The 21,899-nt window shown below is 34.3% G+C and overlaps 2 protein-coding genes across 3 annotated transcripts; one reads left to right on the forward strand and one right to left on the reverse strand.

The window, feature by feature from the left end:
- Positions 1–1,226: 1,226 nt before the first annotated feature.
- On the forward strand, positions 1,227–4,922 carry LOC18097763 (serine/threonine-protein kinase SRK2A). The gene is made up of 9 exons (XM_024598604.2): positions 1,227–1,675; positions 1,889–1,963; positions 2,056–2,157; positions 2,257–2,310; positions 2,421–2,513; positions 2,614–2,706; positions 4,037–4,141; positions 4,223–4,321; positions 4,403–4,922. The coding sequence occupies exons 1-9, from the start codon at positions 1,556–1,558 to the stop codon at positions 4,724–4,726; spliced, it is 1,065 nt and encodes a 354-aa protein (XP_024454372.1). The 5' UTR covers positions 1,227–1,555; the 3' UTR covers positions 4,727–4,922.
- Positions 4,923–5,441: 519 nt separating this feature from the next.
- Positions 5,442–12,379, reverse strand: LOC18097764 (ferrochelatase-2, chloroplastic). Of its 2 annotated transcripts, none has more exons than XM_024600239.2 (10): positions 12,051–12,379; positions 11,568–11,889; positions 11,114–11,257; positions 10,766–10,867; positions 10,328–10,431; positions 10,113–10,239; positions 9,724–9,876; positions 7,037–7,137; positions 6,700–6,901; positions 5,442–5,961 (listed from the first exon to the last, which is right to left on the reverse strand). In XM_024600239.2, the coding sequence occupies exons 1-10, from the start codon at positions 12,131–12,133 to the stop codon at positions 5,899–5,901; spliced, it is 1,401 nt and encodes a 466-aa protein (XP_024456007.2). In that variant the 5' UTR covers positions 12,134–12,379; the 3' UTR covers positions 5,442–5,898. The 2 variants fall into 2 exon arrangements, with proteins under 2 accessions (XP_024456007.2, XP_024456006.2); XM_024600238.2 differs by having other exon boundaries at positions 5,442–5,945; positions 12,051–12,376.
- Positions 12,380–21,899: the final 9,520 nt, after the last annotated feature.

The following is a 21,899-nucleotide window of genomic DNA, read 5'->3' on the forward strand; positions in this document are numbered from 1 at the left end:
TCAAGGCTCTGATACCATGGCAAAGAACCATCTCAACCCAATAGCTTAAACTATTAGGTGAGGTCCCAGGATATGATTTATATTATTCTCTAATAGGTAAAACATTGTTGATTTAAAATTTAAAAAGTTTAAAATTATTTTTTAATATTTTAAAATTGTTTTAATATGTTTATATTAAATATAATTTTAAAAAAATAAAAAATATTATTATAATATATTTTTAAATAAAACAAAGTCTCGAACATTTCATTCATCACCATTCACTTTCTTGCTCAATGATTCCTAACTACCATGTCCAATTATAGGTGAGATAAGGTAGACACCATGTTATTTTACTAGTTTTTTAATATTGAAATTCAATTTATTTATTTATATTTTTGTAATTAAATTATTAAACTCTAACTTAAATTATAAATTAAATAAATTAATTGTGATTAATCCAAAATAATGTAATGTTACACAAACTTATAATTAATATTATAAGTGTGTTTGTTTTTGATGTAGCTTTTATAATTATGGTTTTAAAAAAATATGGTTAGGTGTGGTTAGTTGGATTTAGATACGTGTTTCGTAAAAATTGTGGTTGAAGTTTATGTGTAGCAAAAACATGTATAAAATATTTGGTGGTTGTGTTTGGAAGTGTGGTTGCGGTTGTTTTTCAAAGTGTTTTTTACTTGTAAATGTATCAAAATAATTTTTTTTTTATTTTTTTAAAATTATTTTTAATATCAGCGCATCAAAATAATTTGAAAACACAAAAAAATATTAATTTGAAGTAAAAAAATAAAAAATTTGTAAATTTTTTCTTAAGAGTTTTTGAAACGCAAAAATAAACAAGGTTTTACGAAACTCAGTTAAAAAAACTTATAAAAACTGCTTTATAAAACTGCGCTTCAAACTTAATTTTTTAGTGGACCCCGCAATATAAAATACAATTTAATTTATTACTAAATACTTTACTATGTTTCTTGCACAGTAAACACAAAAATAGCTGCAAAACAAACACAGCCCGAGAAGACTTCTTAGAGCTTAAATATAACACTTGTCTTATATTTTAGATTTTGCGTGGCTAGTAATCCGGTTTTTGTTTTATATATATCTATATTTCATGTTTGAATTAAAGAAAAGACCATGAAAAAATAAATCGTGAATGTATAATTTCGAGTATAAATAATTTATTAATACTCGATGGAAAAGATTCTCTTATCATGTAGAAAAGTTCAAAAACTTCCTATTATTTTTCTTAGGGAAAAATGAATGTCCTTGTCCTAGAAAAGTAATATATGGTGGCTAGACAACTGACATGATGCTATCACAAATGGTTGAGATTAAAAAAATATATTTGTACTAACATTTCTTAACATTTTGATACAGGTTTATAGAAAATCACACATGCTTGTCTGATACCAAGAAATGAGCAGGCTATAAAGAGAACAGAAAGAGAAGGGATTTTGCATGTAATATGATCTGTACGTGCATATTGCAGAGAGTAGCATAACATTTGTTTAGCTAAAACAAGAAGGCATATTGCATAGTGAGTGAGAAAGAAAGGGAGATGGAGAAATATGAGTTGGTGAAAGATTTAGGAGCTGGGAATTTTGGGGTGGCAAGGCTTTTGAGGCACAAAGAAACCAAAGAACTTGTTGCCATGAAATACATAGAAAGAGGTCACAAGGTAATTTGTCTTTTTGTCCTTCTTTCTGTTTGGTTTCTGAGAAAGTTAGTTTTTCCAGAGAAAGTTCTGTGTTTTGTCACATGGGGCATCCTTAAAATGTTTGCTAATGTTCATAATATACCTAGTTTGTTGGTTCTTTGATTCTCTTGTGAAATACCAAGAAGGAAGATTGAGGATTTTTTGGGTTTTTCTTTTTGGTTCTTGATGTTACAGATAGACGAGAATGTTGCAAGGGAGATTATAAATCACAGATCATTAAGGCACCCTAATATAATTCGATTCAAGGAGGCAAGTACTAGAAATATGGTTTAATTTTACAAGTTCAATAAACACAGTTGTTAATTATGTTTGATTATTAAGTGAATTGAAATTTTTTGCAGGTGGTTTTGACCCCAACTCATTTGGTAATTGTGATGGAGTATGCAGCTGGTGGAGAACTCTTTGAAAGAATCTGCAATGCTGGTAGATTCAGTGAAGATGAGGTTAAATTCCTCTCTGATTTATTTTGATTTAATTGATTGATTGCAGTTATTTAGTAGTAATCAAGTGTGGTTTTTGTCATTTTTTTTTTAAATTTTCAGGCTAGATATTTCTTTCAGCAGCTGATCTCTGGGGTTAATTTTTGTCACAACATGGTATAATCAAAACTCAGAGTTATCTATAATTATCATAAATCTCACCTTCTCTGTCTGTTTACTAGAAATTGCTACAATTTCTGAATGTGTTTGTTTCTATTTTTTTGTAGCAAATCTGCCATAGAGATTTGAAACTGGAAAATACTCTGTTAGATGGAAGTCCTGCGCCTCGATTGAAAATCTGTGATTTTGGTTACTCTAAGGTTTGTAACTTCCTAAATCACACTTGATTTGTTAATTTGGTAACAAGTTTCATCTTTTTTACTTAATGTTCCTAACCTTTTTGGTTTCATACTGGTTTAGTCCTCTTTGCTGCATTCAAGGCCGAAATCAACTGTAGGAACTCCGGCATACATAGCACCGGAAGTTCTCTCTCGGAGAGAGTATGACGGAAAGGTAAGTTTCTTTTTCTTGTCCAATCTTTTAGTCTGTCAAACTGAATATCAAGTCACCTTAGAACACAAGTTTCAGGAGGAATTGGTCTCATTCTAGCTTTAACAAAACCCACTATCTAGTCCACATCTGCACTTTTGTTGGACATCACTAGTGAGGACAGCACTATCTTGAATGATCTAATCTTGTTTCCAACATACAACCATAAAAAAAGAGGTGGATGCTAACTGGGACAAGTGGGAATCCATTTCTTTTATGTGCAAGAGAGTGGACTTTTGTCCCTGTGTTAGGGCTTTTGTCATTTTCAAGCATTAAGCACATGGTTTTCTAATTTGGGTTAGGAGATGGATGCATTTTGGTTTATTTCCTAGTGGACATTTTTTATTTTCCTGAATACATTATGAAAGGATAAGCTTAATTGCACATGCAAGGCAGATAACAGATTTTATCATATCCTATTGATTGTTCTATATGACTTCGTTATCTTTTTGCATAGACAAGCTTCCAATTGGCTTCATAGACACTTCAGATCCATGTGCCATGTGGTTTTTAATTTTGGTTTTGGCAGATCTCGAAGGGTTGCTTAGTGTTTGGATTTGTTCAAGTGTTGACAATATGGCACCAATTAGTATGATTGATACTAGCTGATGCACAGCCGAGTGATTTGTCACTTCAGCTTGCATTACCAATTTTTTTCACCAGACTGAAATCCAAAAACCATGATCTGTAAATTAATAAAGCTCAAATTTGAGACAAAATATATGAATAAATGATATCAGAAAATGATGGACCTTGAATTACATTAACCAGTTGCTATATCAGTTTCAGATTTCGGCAAGTTATTTTATCTGTAAAGATCTTGAATAACAGAAATGATTTGGTTGTTTAATATTTATGAGTAGTTGTCTTTGTGTGTGTGTAACCAAGAAGGTGTAGGATGCAGAAGTGCAGCGGGCTTTCCAAGTGAATTTGGTTTTGGATGTAAGAAGGTCAATTCCCTGAATTAGTTTATGTATACCATAGACATTGTGTTAAAGACTTGATTCTAGAGATAACCTAATAATAATTAAATGATTAGACTATGAACTAGTGGTAGCTAATGATCCACAATCTTATCAGTCTTCAACATTGACAAAACTCTCCATGTTTTGGAGGTTAAACGCAAAATGCTGCACATTCATTTCCTTCATAATTCATTCAAGACAACATTGATTTTATTCACTGGTTTTTCTTTTCTGCATTACATTTCTTTAATCTCTGGTTCTTGGGGCCATCTTCAATTTTGTTAATCAAGCCTTAAAAATTCCTTTGTTTTTATCTTTTTCTGGTTCAGATGGCAGATGTTTGGTCATGTGGAGTTACTCTTTATGTGATGCTGGTGGGGGCATACCCATTTGAAGACCAAGATGACCCCAAAAATTTTAGGAAAACAATTCAGGTGAAACATCTCTATCATCCTTGATCTTGGAAGAATCCATGAGTTATCATTACTCATTTTTTCCTTGTGTTTCTTCTGCAGAAAATTATGGCTGTCCAATACAAAATTCCTGACTATGTTCATGTATCTCAAGCTTGCAGACACCTGCTATCTCGTATATTCGTTGCAAACCCTTCCAGGGTATAATTCTCTAAATGGCTTGATTTTGCAGTGCTAAGTTACCATAAACCTGTATATGAACATCGACTGATTTTGTTGCAGAGAATTTCACTCTCAGAAATCAAAAGCCACTCATGGTTCTTAAAGAACTTGCCAAAGGAACTGAGTGAATCATCACAAGCCATTTATTACCAGAGAGATAATCCAAGCTTTTCTGTTCAAAGTGTGGAGGAGATCATGAAAATTGTGGCCGAGGCAAGACAGCCACCTCCATCATCCAAGCCTGTCAGAAGTTTTGGTTGGGAAGTAGAAGAAGATGAAGATGATGAAGACATCGATGCAGAGGTAGAAGAGGACGACGGAGAAGATGAGTATGATAAGAGGGTCAAGGAGGTTCATGCAAGTGGAGAGTTTCATATCAGTTAAGCAGTATGGTCTTTGTTAAATTATTACATGAATTCAGTAGTAATGTGAACCTTAGTGGATTGCTATTCATGTATATTATAACTGCTGCATAAACCTATAAATTTGTGAACTTGAAACTCGGTATGTTCTAACTTGTATCACTGTTCATGTAATGCATCATTGATTCTCCTTAAGAAATGATGGATGGCTTGTTTAATTGTATGGATCATAACATAGAATATATCACAAGCTTGTTTAATTTTCATGAACAATGCAATTATCTTGTATGGGAGTTCAAATGGAGAAGACAATTGTTTCAAGCATAGTTTTGAAACCGGCCCGGCGGGTCGAACCGGGACCCAGTCGACCCGTGGCTGCAACCAGGCCGGGTTGAAGAAAAAATAGGAAAAGAAAAAACCGGTGTGACCTGGTTGACCCGGTCAAAAACCCGGTTGCAACCTGTTGACTTTTGTTTTTTTTTGTTTTTTTACTAAAATGATATCGTTTTAATTTTTTTTTTAAAAAAATTGACCCGGAAGATCTGGTAACCCGGTCAAAACCCGGAACCCGGGCTTTGGATCAGGCTGGATCTAAAAACTATGGTTTGAAGCACCAACAAAACCAGAAGTTGACCGTGGGGAACTTAGATTCAATATGCTGACAGCTTACAAGCTGTCTTCGCACTTCACAGAAGTATAGTGAGCCAGGGGTTTTAAGAGTTTGCTTAAAGAGGATATACAGTGCAAAACTTTATAACTATAAATCGAAGAACATTCTGTAAGTAAACAAATAATAGAACATCTAGCATACAATTACTTTCACCCATTGAAGGGTTGCACAGCCTGTACGATGCCATTAACCCAAATCCAACCAAGTATGGCCATATACAATAATGCCATAGTGTTCAAATTAGCATGTATATATATATGATACATAAGGAATTAAGCATGTCGATTTCAGTAACAATTGGCATAGTTCGTTTGATAGAGGTGGGGAAGGTTTTGTTCGCTGTTGTTCAATGAAAAAATGGCAGTATACCCCATTGGTGCAAAAAACCCTGCCCGGTGGTGACTTCTAGAACCAATAGAACAAGAACTGCCAGCATAGCTGCTCGTCCGTTCCAGGTTTCTGCACTTCTTGTCCAACCCCATTCCCATACCATCACAGGCGATTGTAGCTCCCTTCGTTTTAAATCATACACTGCCAGTAGCTCCTCTACACTGCCGAGTGGAACTAAAGACTGCGAAGATCCCAAACTAATAATCAGACAAAAGTCAGTTGAGAATATACATGCAGCTCATCAGCACAGAGACTGAGTAGAAGATAACAACCATTCTAGCAAGCTTTCATTTAGATATTGAAGGAGAAAAATTACATTTTGAGATGCCCATGTTCTTCTCAGAGCTGGTTTCCAAATTCAATGAGAAAAGGAGTGACATGTAAATGTTCAACGGTGATTATATGCCATTCTGCTTAATTTAATGGGTCAGTAAAGGAGAAAAGATTTGGAATTCAGAAAAGGCCCCACCCTGTCACAACTCAGCTAATTTGGAAATGCAGGAACAAAATGGGCAAAATTCAAAGGGGTAAGGACCGGGAAGGGGAAGACCAAACTGTTGCAATCTATGTTACATGGCAACAAGAACAATTTTGGTGAAACATATTTAGAAAACAAAACGGAATACCACAGGTTAATGTTTAACTTGGGATAGGCAACTATGTTACTATGATGGAGGATCTCTGAAATTCATTTCATCTAAAAAACACAAATGTGTACACACATACACGGATGAGAGAGAGGGAGCGACAGACAGGAGAGCACACGCACACAGACAAGATAACATGGCACTAACACACAAACAGGCAGAAGTACAGCAAAACAACATTGTACATAAAAAGTTCCACTGGCATTGAGAAGTTTCATGCTGGCATCTACAAACAGCAAACTTCAAGCATCTTATTTTGCTTCTAAGTTGTTGAGAAAATAAGGGTACCTGTCGAGCTTCAATATTTGAGACTGCCATAGCTCCTACATATGGAAGACTCTCAATCACTGCATCTGCCAAATCTGAAATGAACGTTGGTTCACATCCTAGTGCAGGAACACGTCCCCATTTTTCTATACCAGACTTAAGAGCCAACTCTTTGTACTCAACATCAATTTCTTCCAAAGTTTCAATATGCTCACTGACAAAACTGCGAATCAGCGTTCAAAATTTTGAGAACTTCAATGCATAAATTAGAACAACAAGTCAGCAATGAACCAACAACTTGGAGTAAAAAATCCAGTTAAATCAGTGTCTTAGCCTGATGATGGCAAAATTAAATTACCTAATTGGAACAGCCAAGAGACATTTCACCCCTCTCTTCCCAAGCTCAATGATTGTCTCATCAGTATAAGGTTTCAACCATTCGACAGGTCCAACTCTGCTCTGTTAGAATATCCAGATCATCAAGTGACTTGCTGTGAAAGTTTCATGCAAACAGAAGTAACGTAAAACATGGAAAAAATATAAGGAAAAAAAAACACACTTAGTGCTATGTATTTGCATACTTGCATCAAAACTCATCATGTCATTAGAGACCTTTCTAAACAAATAAAAATAAAAATAAAACATTGTTTAGCAGTTATAGCATATCTTATTTCGAACAAAACTATCAATCTCACTAGTGGACATAGAAATCATAAGCAAACCAAATATGACCACACAATAATTACTTATGCTTCTTCCACTTTTTTTTCTTTTCCTTTTCATTAGATAATTCTTCCCACATTTCTTTTTTACCTAATCTGACATCAAGTTAATGCACTTAATAGTATTTTTTTTAGTTAAAGAGAAGGAAAATACTCGGATAATAATTATTAAAATTTCTTTGAGTTCAGTCCTTTTCAAACACGGATACCAAAACCCTACAACAGATACCTTAAGGCCATCCAAATCTCTTCTTTAGTAAACAAACCCAATTAAACTTAAGGAACCCTGCTATTTTTTCCTTTATTTGCAATCCTTAACAAGCCCTAGCTTCGTGCATTAAAACTTCCGGTAACAGGAACTCATTAGATAACCATCTTGTTTTCTTTCTTTCTTCTAATCTCATCAAAACTTCATTTCTTTTTTTTTGTGGATTTCTTAGCCATCTGCTTTGATAACCCACACAAGACTATAACATGAAAGGGCTAAAAGGGTTGGGGACAAGGATAATCTTTCTAATGATATATGATCGTTGACATACTTTTAAGACTTCCCTCAAAGTCACTCTGCAGATTCAGGTGCATATCAAAACAATGGAGCAATTTGATGCTTGACACTAAGATTGTGAAACCGTATCATGACAAGTACTGGAAAGAGAACCTTCCTCTTTTGATATACCATGATCTATCTCCTCGAGAAAGTCCAAGTATTTGCATGAACCTTGACGAGGAATGGTTTCCTGAGAGAAGGTCTATTGTGAAAGGAACTCATTGTTTAATTATAATGGATGCTAACAGTAGGGTTTGTGACAAGTTTGAGTTGTCTTTGGAAGGTTAAGGTGATGTCATTGTAATTCCTCCTGGTCACGAATTGGTTTGTCTTAAAAGAGGGAAGGGGGTGTATTTTTTTGTGTAACCTTAACACCCATGAACTAGTCGAGTTGCCTAAGCCGTGTGGTAATAGTATCACCACCAAATACTTTGCTCTAATGTATATACCTTTTGCCAGTAAGTCCAAGTTACTTCCCTTGATCCATATTCACTGTGAAGAAAATGATTTGGTTTTGCGTACTTCATTCTGGATATATGATATTAGGAATGATGGTAAATCTGGTTCCCATTCCTGGAGGTTAGTCCCTGAACAGTTTCCTCATTCATATCCATGGTTAATGCATGTTGTAGAAAATGTTGATGGAACAGTTTATTGGTGGATGAAACCTGACCACTATGGCCAGGAAAGGAAGAAGGAAAAGATAATCTCAATAGATATTATGAAAGAAGATTTCTTGATAATTGATGAACCATTAGAATGTTCATATCCTTCTGGTAATTATTTTTCTCTGGTAGGTTTCAAGGGTCAATTGAGTCTAACATGTACAGGGTGGTACGACTTTCATTATTGATATTTGGATGTTGAAGGTCCCTGAGAATTCTCAGTGGGAAAAGGAATACAGCATCAATCTTCCATTCTGGAATGCATTGCCTTTACATGTTGGTGAAAGAGAGATGTTTGAAAGGTCAATGAAGTCTTCAGTATTAAGCTATTGTAATATGCAAGAAAACATCGCAAAATGCTACTGAAGTTTGTGTAGACACACAAAAAGGGCCCTTATATCTACTATGGCGGCTTATTTCCACTTGGGAGGTCACATCTATGTGAATATCACCACTGATATCTCCCTACAGATTATTACCATATTTTATTTGCTTTTGTGTGTTTAATGCATTATTTTGATTTCTACTCTGTATTTTATGCATTATTTTGATTTCTACTCTGTAATTTTAATTTCTATTCATCCCGCCCAGAATTACAAATCAGATGCTACCATAAGATGATGCCTTTGCCATTTTTTTTTTATTCTATATGCTGTTCAATATAAAAATTCATCAACTTCCATACTCAAACACTAGGCCAGAACTTGACTCAGTTAAAAACTTCATTTGACACCTTTCTCGTTCTTATTTCCAATTGTGCCAACCATATCTTTATTTAAAAGCTGGTATGCTATATGCTTTCTCCCGCACCGCACCTTGGGTCTAAGTTTAAAAAAAGGAACAACTATGTCGCCATTTATAGTTTTTAATGAATGTCAGCAAATATGAACTTGCTTTTAGAAAGTCAGCTTGTTCATCAAATCAGAACAATTTTAGTGTTCCTGCCAGATATTCAGTTTTCTCAACCTAGGATTCTTTTTTGGGCCAACAATCTTTGGAAGCTTTCACAATCAAAGTAAAGTTAACTAGGCAACACATTGTTACTGATAATTTGTGAATCTAAATACTCTAATTACGACCCAGATGACATCAAGAAGAAACACAGAAGTACCTGATAAGCAAGAGTGTATGCATTCATAATCTTTCTCTTTTCTAATTCCTCCATTATCAAATCTATGCATTCCTCCATTTCTGCTTTATACGGATCACCAGCCTCTTCCACATATGCAAGTGGCACACCATGTGCACTAAAAAATATCAGAACCTATAATGCACATTTTCAAATTGAGCTTACATTTTAAATGCAAAGGTACAGCAAAAAGGCATTTAAAGCAACATGAGGGATTAAAATGTTGTGATATACACCAACATAAACATGCACACAACCACATGTACTTGGCTAGCTCCAAGCTTTACTTTACGCTAAGAGAGAACAATGCAGGAACCATGAAATTAAATTTGAAGAACACAATACTGCAAAAGCATTCGACAAGGTATTACCTGCTCAGGATGGTCAAATGTTTCTAATTCCTTTCCAATTAAATTTGCCATAGCTTTGATGTATCCTTCACGCTGGTACCAAGAAGGTATCACTGTATGCTGCATGCTTACCAGATATTCATCTTCCCTGGTTGACCATCAGAAAGTATAAAAATTAGATTACATTACTATTTTTTTAGCATCACAAAGGGACAGAGTATGCAATTTTTAATCACCGGAATATACTCTCCAAGAGTCGAAGGCTTGAACCACTAGTTGATATTGAAAACTGTGGATAAAGCGGAAGGACAACAAGCTTTGTGATTCCATCTCTTTTTATCTACAAAGCAAATAAAAAGAAAGAATTAGAACCACAATAACTTCATCATTCATAACCCATATATCAGATAATGAAGCTTACTGGAAGCAATTATTAAAAGCTTTTATTGTCAAGATAGAAACACAAACTAGTATAATATCATCATGTAAAGCCATAATTTTCAGTGGTCAAAAGCAGGCAAAGAGATTGACTGACTGGAGTAATTACTTCAAATATAAAAAGACTCCGAGCCTTTTAACAGTTCAATGTTAGAAGCTTACATACTAGCATAGTGTGTTAATATTTCATTGAACATAACCAAGAAAGAAATTAGTAACTGAACTGATAAGAGTACCTGTTCAATGGCTTCTTCAGTGAATGGGTGCCAGTAGCGCATACCAACATACACCTTTGCTGGGACTTGCTTTTCCCACAGAGATTTCCTCAGTTCTTCAGCCTGAAAGAAGACAATAGACAAGAAATAACAATTAAAACAGAAGACAATTGCCTGGCAAAATAAAGAGACCAATTCCAAGCAAAATGCTCATAGGGTGTGTATGTCCCTTGTAGCATAGGATTCGCTTCCCATCAGCTACTGTATTCTGATTCTATTCAATTATTTTAATGCTCCAGATATTGAAGGAACAAATATAAGCTACTAAGAAAACACAAACTTATTTGAAAAGGAAAAACAACATCATGCCTGTGCATCAGTTATATGCCGCAAAGGAGAGCCACCACCAATTGAAGCATAGCCTTCTTTGCTCTTTGGTGCCCTCGCGACAGATATAAATTGGGCCAAGGGCTTTTGAAGAAACCGAAACAACCTTGGCAATCGTATAATGTCCTGTTATATTATAAGGTAAGGTGGCTAGAATAACATCTGGTAGATAATCATTGATGAAAATGACAACATAACAAAATTCCATGATAATCTCATTTGTTTGGCACTCGTACAATATGCACTCTGTATCAATAAAATGAAGAGAGCTAGCAGCTTCTCTTACTTAACATGCATAGCATAACCAGCAGTCCAAAGTTCAAGTGCCTTATATCCATTTGTCCTAAAAAGCAATTACATCCATTCCAGTCCTTTAATCAAAATATTTATGTACAGTCGTGCTCTAAGATCAAATGCAAAGGCAGGAATCTCTTACCGGGTCAGCAAAAAGATTAAAAAGGAAAGGCTGCACGTCTTCAAGAGTCTCAGGACCACCAAGATTAAGCAACAAAACTCCTACCTTTTCTCGACCAATAAGAGATGCAATGGGAACATCTTGAGATGTAGAAGTCACTAATGCTCTCAAAGGCAACAAAAATTTGTTGATTGGCTGCTTAGAATATAAAGATGGTGATGTTCCAGACCAAACCATTGAGTCTTTAGCATTTCTTGAGACATTAGTACTAACACAAGCATCCACGTGAACACCAGAGCCACAACACATTCTTTGTGTGCTACAAATTGCCCTAGGCAACAACCTATGAGAACAACAAACAATAAAAACATATCAAACCATCAACTTTCACATCAAATACTAGTACCCCACTTGATAAAATCCTGAATTCTACACAACCCACAATTCAAAATTCTCACTGAAACTCAGAGCCGGAGAAAAAGAGAGGTAGCGAATTGTCCTTACATGGGAATTTTGGAGCTGTGAGAAGCAGACCAAGAAGTAGAAGAAGGGGTAGTAGCATTCATCGCTCCACAATTCATCATCATTTCATTATCTTCAATACTAAAACACAAAAAAGAACCAAACTTGTTTCTGTTTTATCCAATTCAAAGATGTCTAACGCAAAAACCAAACTTGTGGGGAGAGAAACCAGAAAAAACACACTATTTCAATGATCAACTTTTTGGAGTGAGATATATATAATCATAAAAAAAGTTTGAATTCTTTTAAAATTTGTGGAAGCTTATATTATTACTTATAAATTTAATTGAGATGCATATAAAATTAATTGAAATGCATGTAAACTAACTGAACCATCATGTTAAGTTATAACGAGTGACTTCTCAACACCCCCCATTTTTGTTTAATTTTGGGGACAATTCAATATAGTTCCTGAACTATGAACTGAGTTTCATTCTAGTCCCAAAACTAAAATATTTTCATGTGAATCCTCATAGGATCATGCATTCTTTAACTGGTCCCCAAATATTTCCAATTTTTCATAGAAAATGTTAAATCTTCCTCATAGTTGCATACTTTATTGTACAATAAGACAGAAAAGACTAGTAGACAAGAAGTAACTCAATTAAGAAATGTTTAATATTTTGAAGATCCAATTGAAGAAACTCTTAGCTTCTATGCATGGTTGAGAATTTATGAATTGTTGAGGGATTAATTTGAGATTTGCCTTTATTTTTTATATTCTTCACTTTTATTTGTTTTCTTCTTATTTACATATTTATATAAGAATTTATCGTACTTGCATAATGTTTTGGGTGCCAACATATCTATAGTTAGATTATACTATCATGAATGAAAGAATTTGTATAATGACAAAATTGTTTCAATCATATTTATCAAAATTAGATCGATTAGACAGTCCGATTTAATGGTTTAGAAACTCGGGATCTAAACTTAGATCAAATTTGTTTTTGAAATATAAAAAAATTTTAACCATGTAATCTAAATAATCATATCAAAGATTTTATATCCAAAAAATAACATATTGAACAACTTTGTTTTTTAAACAATAATAAATCTAAATTAATTTAACAACCTACAAGTTAATCCGACAAACTTATAACTCGTAATTAAAAAAAGCGAGATGTTACAAGTACTCTCACAAGGAGAGGGTAGAGAGTTACTATCATAAATGACATGGACCTTGGATTGAAGATGGACAAATACAAATTTTTGGTCACTATCTGATGAAAAGTAATCTTGTGGAGTTGGCTTGAAGAATTTATTATTGCAATTTTGGATAGGCACTCTTTTGATGCTAGAACAGAATAATTCATGCACTTGGTAACGTTTATCTCCATCCAAATGGATATTTTAACATGTATGGATGCAATTTTTTTGGCATGAAAAAAAACTAATCCATATCCTAAAATTTATAGGATAACACTTATCTTATTTGAGACAAATTATTTGTACCCGGCTAGATACATTATCAACTGGAGGGATAGAATATCGATGAGCACTCTTTATTTTACATTCAATATATATATATATATATATATATATATAAAATAATTTTAGAATGAATTTTTATTATTTTAGCGTGAAAGAATAGGCATTGATGCAATCTCTTCAACTCTCTTACCTTTCTCTCCACCTCCTTTGAGCGCACCACTCCTTCCTTTTCCTTCTTCTGTTCAAATAGGCATTGATGCCAGCTTTATTTCCTCTGCCTAAACCACACCATTTAACTTCTGCTCTGCATACAATGGCCAAGGCAACATTGGCACACCATAAGTCACTGCTTCAAGTCACTACAACGTACCACATACCTTAAACTAACAAACGATCAATAAGGTCATAAACTTTTTGGGTTTCCCAATTTTTTTTTTTTACCGTTTTTCTTTTAATAATAAAAAAACAAAAAATAATAATAATAATAATAATAATAATAATAAAAACTGATAACTTGGCAAAAACAGGTCGAGATGGGTTTCAAACGTATAGAAGAATCAAACTGGAGTTTTGGACAAATTATGAGCCTCATTACACCCTCATTGTACCAAAAACTAAACAGAAAATGTAGATTCAAGGTCAAATTAAATAATTATTTGATGAATCTATATGAAAATTAAGTTCAGGAACTTAATTTGATTTTTAATAGGCCATTTTGATTTAATCATGGGCCAAATTAAAATTTTAATTATTTTTAAGGATTAATTTGGGTCAAATTAAAATATTTAATTAGGTGCAAGGACTAGATTATACTTTTAATGAGTCAAATTAATTTTATTAGGGATTTAATTGGTGAAAAATTGAATTTGTAAGCTCAATTTGGGCTTAATCGAGAAGATTGAAGTTTTAGAGGACCAAACATAATTTTTACAAAGTCATTTAATTGAAAGTAGGGATAAAATCGCATGAAAATCAAAGTTTAGGGTCAATTAAGGGTCAAATTAAAGAAATTCACAACCAATACCTTTTTGAAAAAAGACGCTAAACTTTGAGGACTCAATTGGATTGAAAACATGGGTGAAATTAAAGCAAATTAAAAGTTAGATGGTCAATTGAGGATCAATTTACATAAATCCAAAATCAAGGATCAAAATGAAAAGGCATTGAACTTCAGGGTTGATATTGGAGTTTGGCAAGAAAAAATTCGCATAAAATTAAAAGTTTAAAAATCAATTAAGGATGCAATTAAAAGAAATCAAAAGACAAAGGACTAAATTGAATTTTAATCAAATTCCTAATTAAAAATCTAAGGGTGTCAAAACAACGATGTTTTATTTAAATGAAATAGTGTATTTTGACCAAAATGGTTTGTTTTGGTACAAAACGACGTCATTTTGACTAACAAAAAAAGGGTGCCAGACGACTTATTGTCTGGCCACTATTCATCATCTTCATCCTTTTATACCCAAAAAGCTGCTTAGATGGCTATTTTTCAAGGGAATTTAATGTCTCATCTCTCCACCAAACAGAACAAACAAGACACTGCTCTAAAGACCCGATATTGTGCTATACCTCAACATAATTCTTGTCATCTAGTCATCTCTATAGTCGTTGCGACGCCGCCCTAAAAAGGCTGACCTGATCAGCCTTTTGCAGCCAAATTTCACAACTTGTGGTGATATCTTTTGGCCAACGATTGAGATTTTTCCTGTTTGAATCAATGACCAAGATTTAAAATTATTCTCTCTTCTCTAACAAAAAAAAAAAAGACTGAAAAATGAGTAAAATAAAGTTCACTATCAAAATCGAATATTGTAAAAGTCTAGGGACCAATAACCCAATAGATAAAAAATATTGGAGACTCAAATGAATTTTTGACAGAGATTTTCAATTCGTCACCTATGTTATCTGTTTTTTCACTTCAATCATCTTTTTTTCAATTCAACCCTCCCTTACAAAAAAAAAAAAAAACATACAATTGAGCTCTAATTTAGTTTTAAAAATCTCTGATTTTTTTTTTATTAAAAAAACGATGCTCAATCCACATTCAACAGTGGCAGCTGTAAAACAAAGACCAAAAGTGATATGCAGAAGAAAATAGAGTTGGTGGGAGTATTCTGTGGATGACCACCGTAGTTGGAATGTCGATGGAGAAGATAAGCAACCATTTCCAAGGGAAGGCAAAAAACATACAACAACGGTTTCAGAGCAAGTTTTCCTACATTCAAATGATATGTTGTTAGCATGCATGGTAAACGAAAAGGTGAAGAGTGAAAGAGCAAACGCTTAATGGATGGCAATTGAATTAAAAAAAAAAAAAAAACTACAAACGTAGAGCAAGTTGAAGCTAAAATGGAAATCAATGTGCAACTCATTGAAATGTAACTAAAAGGTAAAAAAATGATAGTGGGCAGTGCAGAAACAACATCTTGAAGAACATGACAATGGACTCTGTCTATTTCAACTGAGTTATTGTACTGAGATTTTGTCAAGAAACCCGAAAAGAAAAAATGAAAATGAAAATCTTTGAAAATAACAGCAAAGGCTCAACATATCAAATGGTGGAAAGGCAAGAAACATGGAAGAAGTTTTTTACGTTTGTGATGGGATTGAAAGAAAAACATTTACAAATAGTGGAAGAAAGATGCTCCTGCAAGTTGTTGGATCAGGCAGTCTTGTATATGCAAAGGGAAAGTGACATTAGCTTAATTTGTGCAAGCAAAAAAAGCAGAAGATGCAGATGTAGCAGTAGTCAAGGACAATAGAATGTCAACACGCACCGATATACCAAGGGACAAATTAGAAGAATGAAATATCGTAGTGTTTAAAGAATTTGCAAGCACCTAAAAAATGCATGACAATTTATGGTGTTGAGGAGCGTCGTTTCTTTGTTGGCAGCTTTGATTCGTTGAGGGTTGGAGGCAAAGGCTTGTCTGCAGTTTCATCATGGGCTGATGAGAAGAGCTCCATGTTTGTTACAGGGTGTTTGAACAAAGAAGAAAATAGATAGACAGAGAAAAGCGTAACACACCGTGTCCACTACAAAAGAAACATAGGTCATAGAACCTGCTTTGAATCCTGCATGTACATCATCTGAAAAAAACCATCCGAGACGCATTGTTTGAATAGGACCATTCAAACAATCTTGGATCATGATTATAGGTGAAGAAACTCGAGCCTTGATAATATTGTTTTTAATGAAAAAGTCCTAAATAAAGTTTCTAATAAAATAAAGGGCAAAACAATCATGGATTTATTGAAATCCACATAAAATGAGTCCATATACACAATTCACTCTTATGGTAAAAAGATATGGAAATGTGCTAGTGGAACTTGCAAACAATGCAAAGATTATTACTTGGATCAACAATTATGTTGAGCATTACGCAGTTGGCGAAGCATGAGATAACAAAAGAGGTTTGAGATCATCTGCAAAGGTTATTTACACAATTAAATATTACAAAGCAGTATCAATTAGAGAATGACATATAAGCTCTTCATCAGGAAAAATATGAGTATTCAAGAGTTTTATTATGCTATGATAGATCTTTGGAATCAATTGGCTTTTACAGAATTTGCAGAATTAAAGGCATGTGGGGCCTATATTGATCATAGAGAGTAGCAATGATTGATACAATTTTTAACAGCACTTCGTAGTGATTTTAAAGGACTTAGAGGTTCAATTCTGTATCGTTCTCCACTATCTTTTGTTGACTCTGTTGTTAGTGAGCTATTTGCTGAAAAAATTCATCATTAGTCTTATTCTGAAAAGGAATTGTTTTTTGCTTCGAATCCCTCTATACTAGCAATACCCTCTAAATCATTCTTTAATCATCAAAATAAGCCTTACACAAGGGTTGCCTTCGACAAGTGCAGTTTCTATAAGCAGCAAAAAGGTCATTGGAAGGCTCAATATCTCAAGTTGAGACAACAAATCAAGTTTGAAAGCCTGACAGTCAGTCACAATCTAATTCTCATAGACCATCTCAAGGTTATAAACCACAACACCACAATACTGCCAGTAACTTTATCAGGCTCTATCACCGATCCTACTACCCTGGCGATGCAATTTCAGAAGTTTCTCCCCTTACAGCCACAAGCAATGTCCGCTTCTTCTTCTGTAGGTCAGTTGTCTCATAGTTCCTCAGGTATGTCATATTTTGAATGGGTTTTGGATTCTAGTGCTTCACATTATATATCTCTAGATTCTTCACCTTTTACCTTTGTGTCCCCTTCACCCTCTATTCTAGTTATGATAGCTGATGACACTCTTATGCCCTCAGCAAATATTGGTTCTGTTGTCACATCTCACATGTCTCTCTTTAATGTTTATCTTATTCAGAAACTCAGATTGAATCTTGCTTTTGTTGGTCAATTATGTGATTCTTGTGATTATTTAGTCATTTTTCTCTTTTTATTTTTATCGTGTACAAGATCTGCAGTCTCAAAAGCTATTTAGGATAAGTCGTAAGGATAATGGACTATATGTTTTGGATGAATTAAAAGTATCAGTTGTTGTTGTTGTTGTTGCTACAACTACTATTAATTTATCTTTTTTTTGTTTGAGTCCTTCCTCTTCTAATTTTTATTTATGGCATTCTCGTCTAGGTCATGTTTTGTCTTCTCGTTTGATATTTTTAGCATCCACAAGAGCTTTAGAAAATTTACAAACTTGTGATATTTTTATTGTAGTGAATGTAAACTGATGAAATTTTCCGCTTTACTTTTTAATCGAAGTATTTCTATTTCTTCTTTCCTATTTGACTTGATTTATTCTGATGTATGAAGACCTTTTCCTGTTGTCATAAAAGAAGGGTCTTAATAATATGTTTCTTTTATTGATGATCATACTCATTTTTATTGGGTTTATTTAATGAAACATCATTCTGAATTCTTTGAGATATATACGGCCTTTCAAACTCATGTCAAAACTCAACATTCTACTGTTATCAAATGTTTTAGATGTGATTTGGGTGAGGAATACACCTCTAATAAATTTTATGAGTTGTTTGCCTTAGATTGAACTATTCATCAAACTTCATGTACAGATACTCTTGAGCAAAATAGAGTTGCTAAAAGAAAACATAGGCACATTATCAAAACTGTTTGTTATCTCTTGTTGTCTGCTTTTGTTCCTAGTGAGTTTTGGGGAGAAGCTGTCCTTACTGTTATAAGTTTAATTAAAACAATTCTATCTTTTTATATTTCAGGTATTTCTCCTTTCAAAAAGTTATATGGGTATATCCCTGATTATTTCTCCTTTAAAGTTTTTTTTTTGTACTTGTTTTGTTCTTTATCCTCACATAGAACGCAATAAGTTGTCCTCTCAATCTGTTATTTGTGTCTTTCTAGGTTATGGTGAAGGTAAAAAGGGGTATCATTATTTTGATCCAATAACTTAGAAACTTTATATGTCTCGTCATTTATCTTTCTTGAGCATATACATTTCTTTTCTATTCCATCCACTACTCATAGCTTGACTAGTTCTGATCTTATTCATATAAATCTTTTTTTCTGAGGATTCTGATAGTTTATCATCTTAGGTTCCTTGTACCTCAGATACCCTTCTCCATGTTCGACCAATTTGTATTTATCATTCTGCAGGTACTAACACTACTCTCTAGCACACCTGAAGCTCTATTCTCATCTACAAGCTCTCAAGCTTCATTTGAGATTGTGGATCCACCTCTATTTCAATCCATACGCATTCGTAAGTCCACAAAACTACCAGATGTTTCTTATTCTTGTTATTCTTCATCATTTACTTCATTTTTAGCTTCTATTCATTGTCTCTCTAAGCCTTCTTCCTATAAAGAGGCAATTATTGATCCTCTTTGATAAAAAGTTACAGATGAGGAACTTTCTGCTTTACATAAGATGAATATTTAGGATTTAGTTCCTCTACCTCCTAGTAAGAATATTGTTGGTTGTCGTTGGGTGTATAAGATCAAGACTAATTATGATGGGTCTATTGAGCAATAGAAAGCTAGGTTGGTTGCAAAAAGATACTCTCAACAATATGGTATAGATTATGAGGAGATATTTGCCCCTGTTGCAAAAATGCTACTATTCGTACTCTTATTGTTATAGCTTTGATTCGTCAGTGGCATATCTCTCACCTTGATGTCAAAAAATGTCTTCTTGAATGGAGATCTTCAAGAAGAAGTTTATATGGCACCTCCTCCTAGTGTTCACATGAATCTGGGTATGTTTGGAAACTCAAGAAAGCGTTATATGGTCTCAAATAAGCATTTCGTGCTTAATTTGAGAAATTTTCTATTGTGTTCTTGTCTCTTGGATTTGTTTCTAGTAGTCATGATTCTGTTATTTTTATTAAGTGCACTGATGTAGGTCGTATCATTCTGTCCTTATATGTTGATGACATGATTATTACTAGTGATGACATTGATGATATTTTAGTTTTGAAGATAGAGTTGGCTAGACAGTTTGAAATGAAGGATTTGAGTTATCTTCGATATTTCATAGGTACTGCGGTAGCTTACTCACCCAGAGGTTACCTTTCTCAGTCGAAATATGTTGCAGATATTATTGAGTGGGCTAGACTTACTGATAACAAGACTATATATACTCTCATTGAGGTTAATACAATGTATTCTTCTTCTAATGATTTATCTTTGATAGATCCTACTTTATACCGTACTATTGTTAGGAGCTTGGTATATCTCACTATTATTCGTCCAGATATTGCATATGTTGTTCATGTTGTTAGTCATTTTGTTGCTTCTCCTATTACTATTCATCGGGCAACTGTTTTTTGTATTTTGCGATATCTTCGGGGTACAGTCTTTCAGAGTCTTTTACTTCCATCCACCTCTTCTTTAAAGTTGCTTGCATGCTCTGATGCTAATCATGACAATGATCTCACGGATCGCAAGTCTGTTACTGGTTTTTGTATTTTTAGGTGATTCTCTTATTTCTTGGAAGAGAAAAAAACAATCTATTATTTCTCAATCCTCAACTGAAGCAGAATATCGTGTTATGCCATCTACTACCAAAGAGATTGTTTGGTTATGTTGGTTACTTGCAGATATGGAAGTTTTCCTTTCTCATCCTACTCTTATGTATTGTGACAATTAGAATTCTATTTAAATTGCTCACAACTCAGGTTTTTTATGAACGAACTAAGCACATTGAGATCGATTGTCATCTTACTCGTCATCATCTCAAACATGGCACCATTACTTTGCCTTTTATTTCTTCTTCCTTGTAGATTTCTTTACCAAGTCGCATTCCATTTCTCATTTTCGTTTTCTAATTGACAAACTCTCGATACTTGTAACTGACACATCATGAGTTTGAGGGAAGATGTTAAGAAATATATTTATCTTGTTTTATTTATTAAGGGTAGAATAATATTTTTAGGTTAACCTATAAGTAATCTCTTTGTATTTAAGTTAAAAGCCGTACTTTAAAATAAATAGATTAATGAGAACTCTAGGCTCATTCTCTCTTATGTTTGTATTTCTTGTGTTAATTTGGATTACTTTAAGGTTGAACCATTTGGAACACAGGCGCCACGGTGATAGCTTTGATTGCTTGCGGTTCACCCATGTCGAAAGTGTTCATATCATCCCCTTCAAATTGGGAGTGAAGTGCCAAGACTAAGGAATTCCTAGTAAGCAGGATGGTCGCGATCAAGTAGGGGTTCGGGCAAGTGAGAGGTCTTTGTTGGGTGGCAGTCCAGGAAAGTGCAAACGAGAATCGGTTGGAAGGTCTTGGAAGCTCTCGGTAGTTTAGTTATGGGTGGCGGCAAAACCAGAAGCACCAGCAGTGAAGTATTAGTAAGTTGGGATAGATGACTCATAAGTGATGCTGATGGTGGAAGTTGTGAAAGCAAGAACAGAGAGGGTGAGACATGGTTTTCAGGCCATCGAGTACTTTCAGGATGTCTAGCCGGATATAGTCAAATGCAGCTTTACCCAAGGTGGCTGCTGCCGCTGCTTCAGGAGGAGCTTCACTGGGTGGAGGGAGGGAGAGGAATGAGATAAGAAGATTAGTTTGGGGGATGGAACTGATATACGAGAAAGTGTCGAAAAGCATGATCGCTACTAAGATCGTTATGGAGATGTTGGGATGGTGTTGCAGAATTAGCTTAGCTAACTCCACCATAGGGATCGTATGGTGGGAGCTAGCGGCTGGCTACAAAAGACAGTGGCTTCTTTCATTGTTTAGCCCTCACAGGTTGAAAAGGGGGGAAAGAATCAGCAGATGAACTCCTGAAAATTGACGGAATGACTTCCAAAGGGTTTCTGATTCGGTCTACCTGCAAAAATGACTTTTCAAAAGACAGAAGAGTCTCCAGACACTTAACAGGGATGGTTATTCAAACATGCACCATGGGAACTAGTTATTGCCTATGAGCTATATCTCATAAAA

This window comes from Populus trichocarpa, chromosome 4, assembly GCF_000002775.5.
Source record: "Populus trichocarpa isolate Nisqually-1 chromosome 4, P.trichocarpa_v4.1, whole genome shotgun sequence".
Taxonomy (NCBI): domain Eukaryota; kingdom Viridiplantae; phylum Streptophyta; class Magnoliopsida; order Malpighiales; family Salicaceae; genus Populus; species Populus trichocarpa.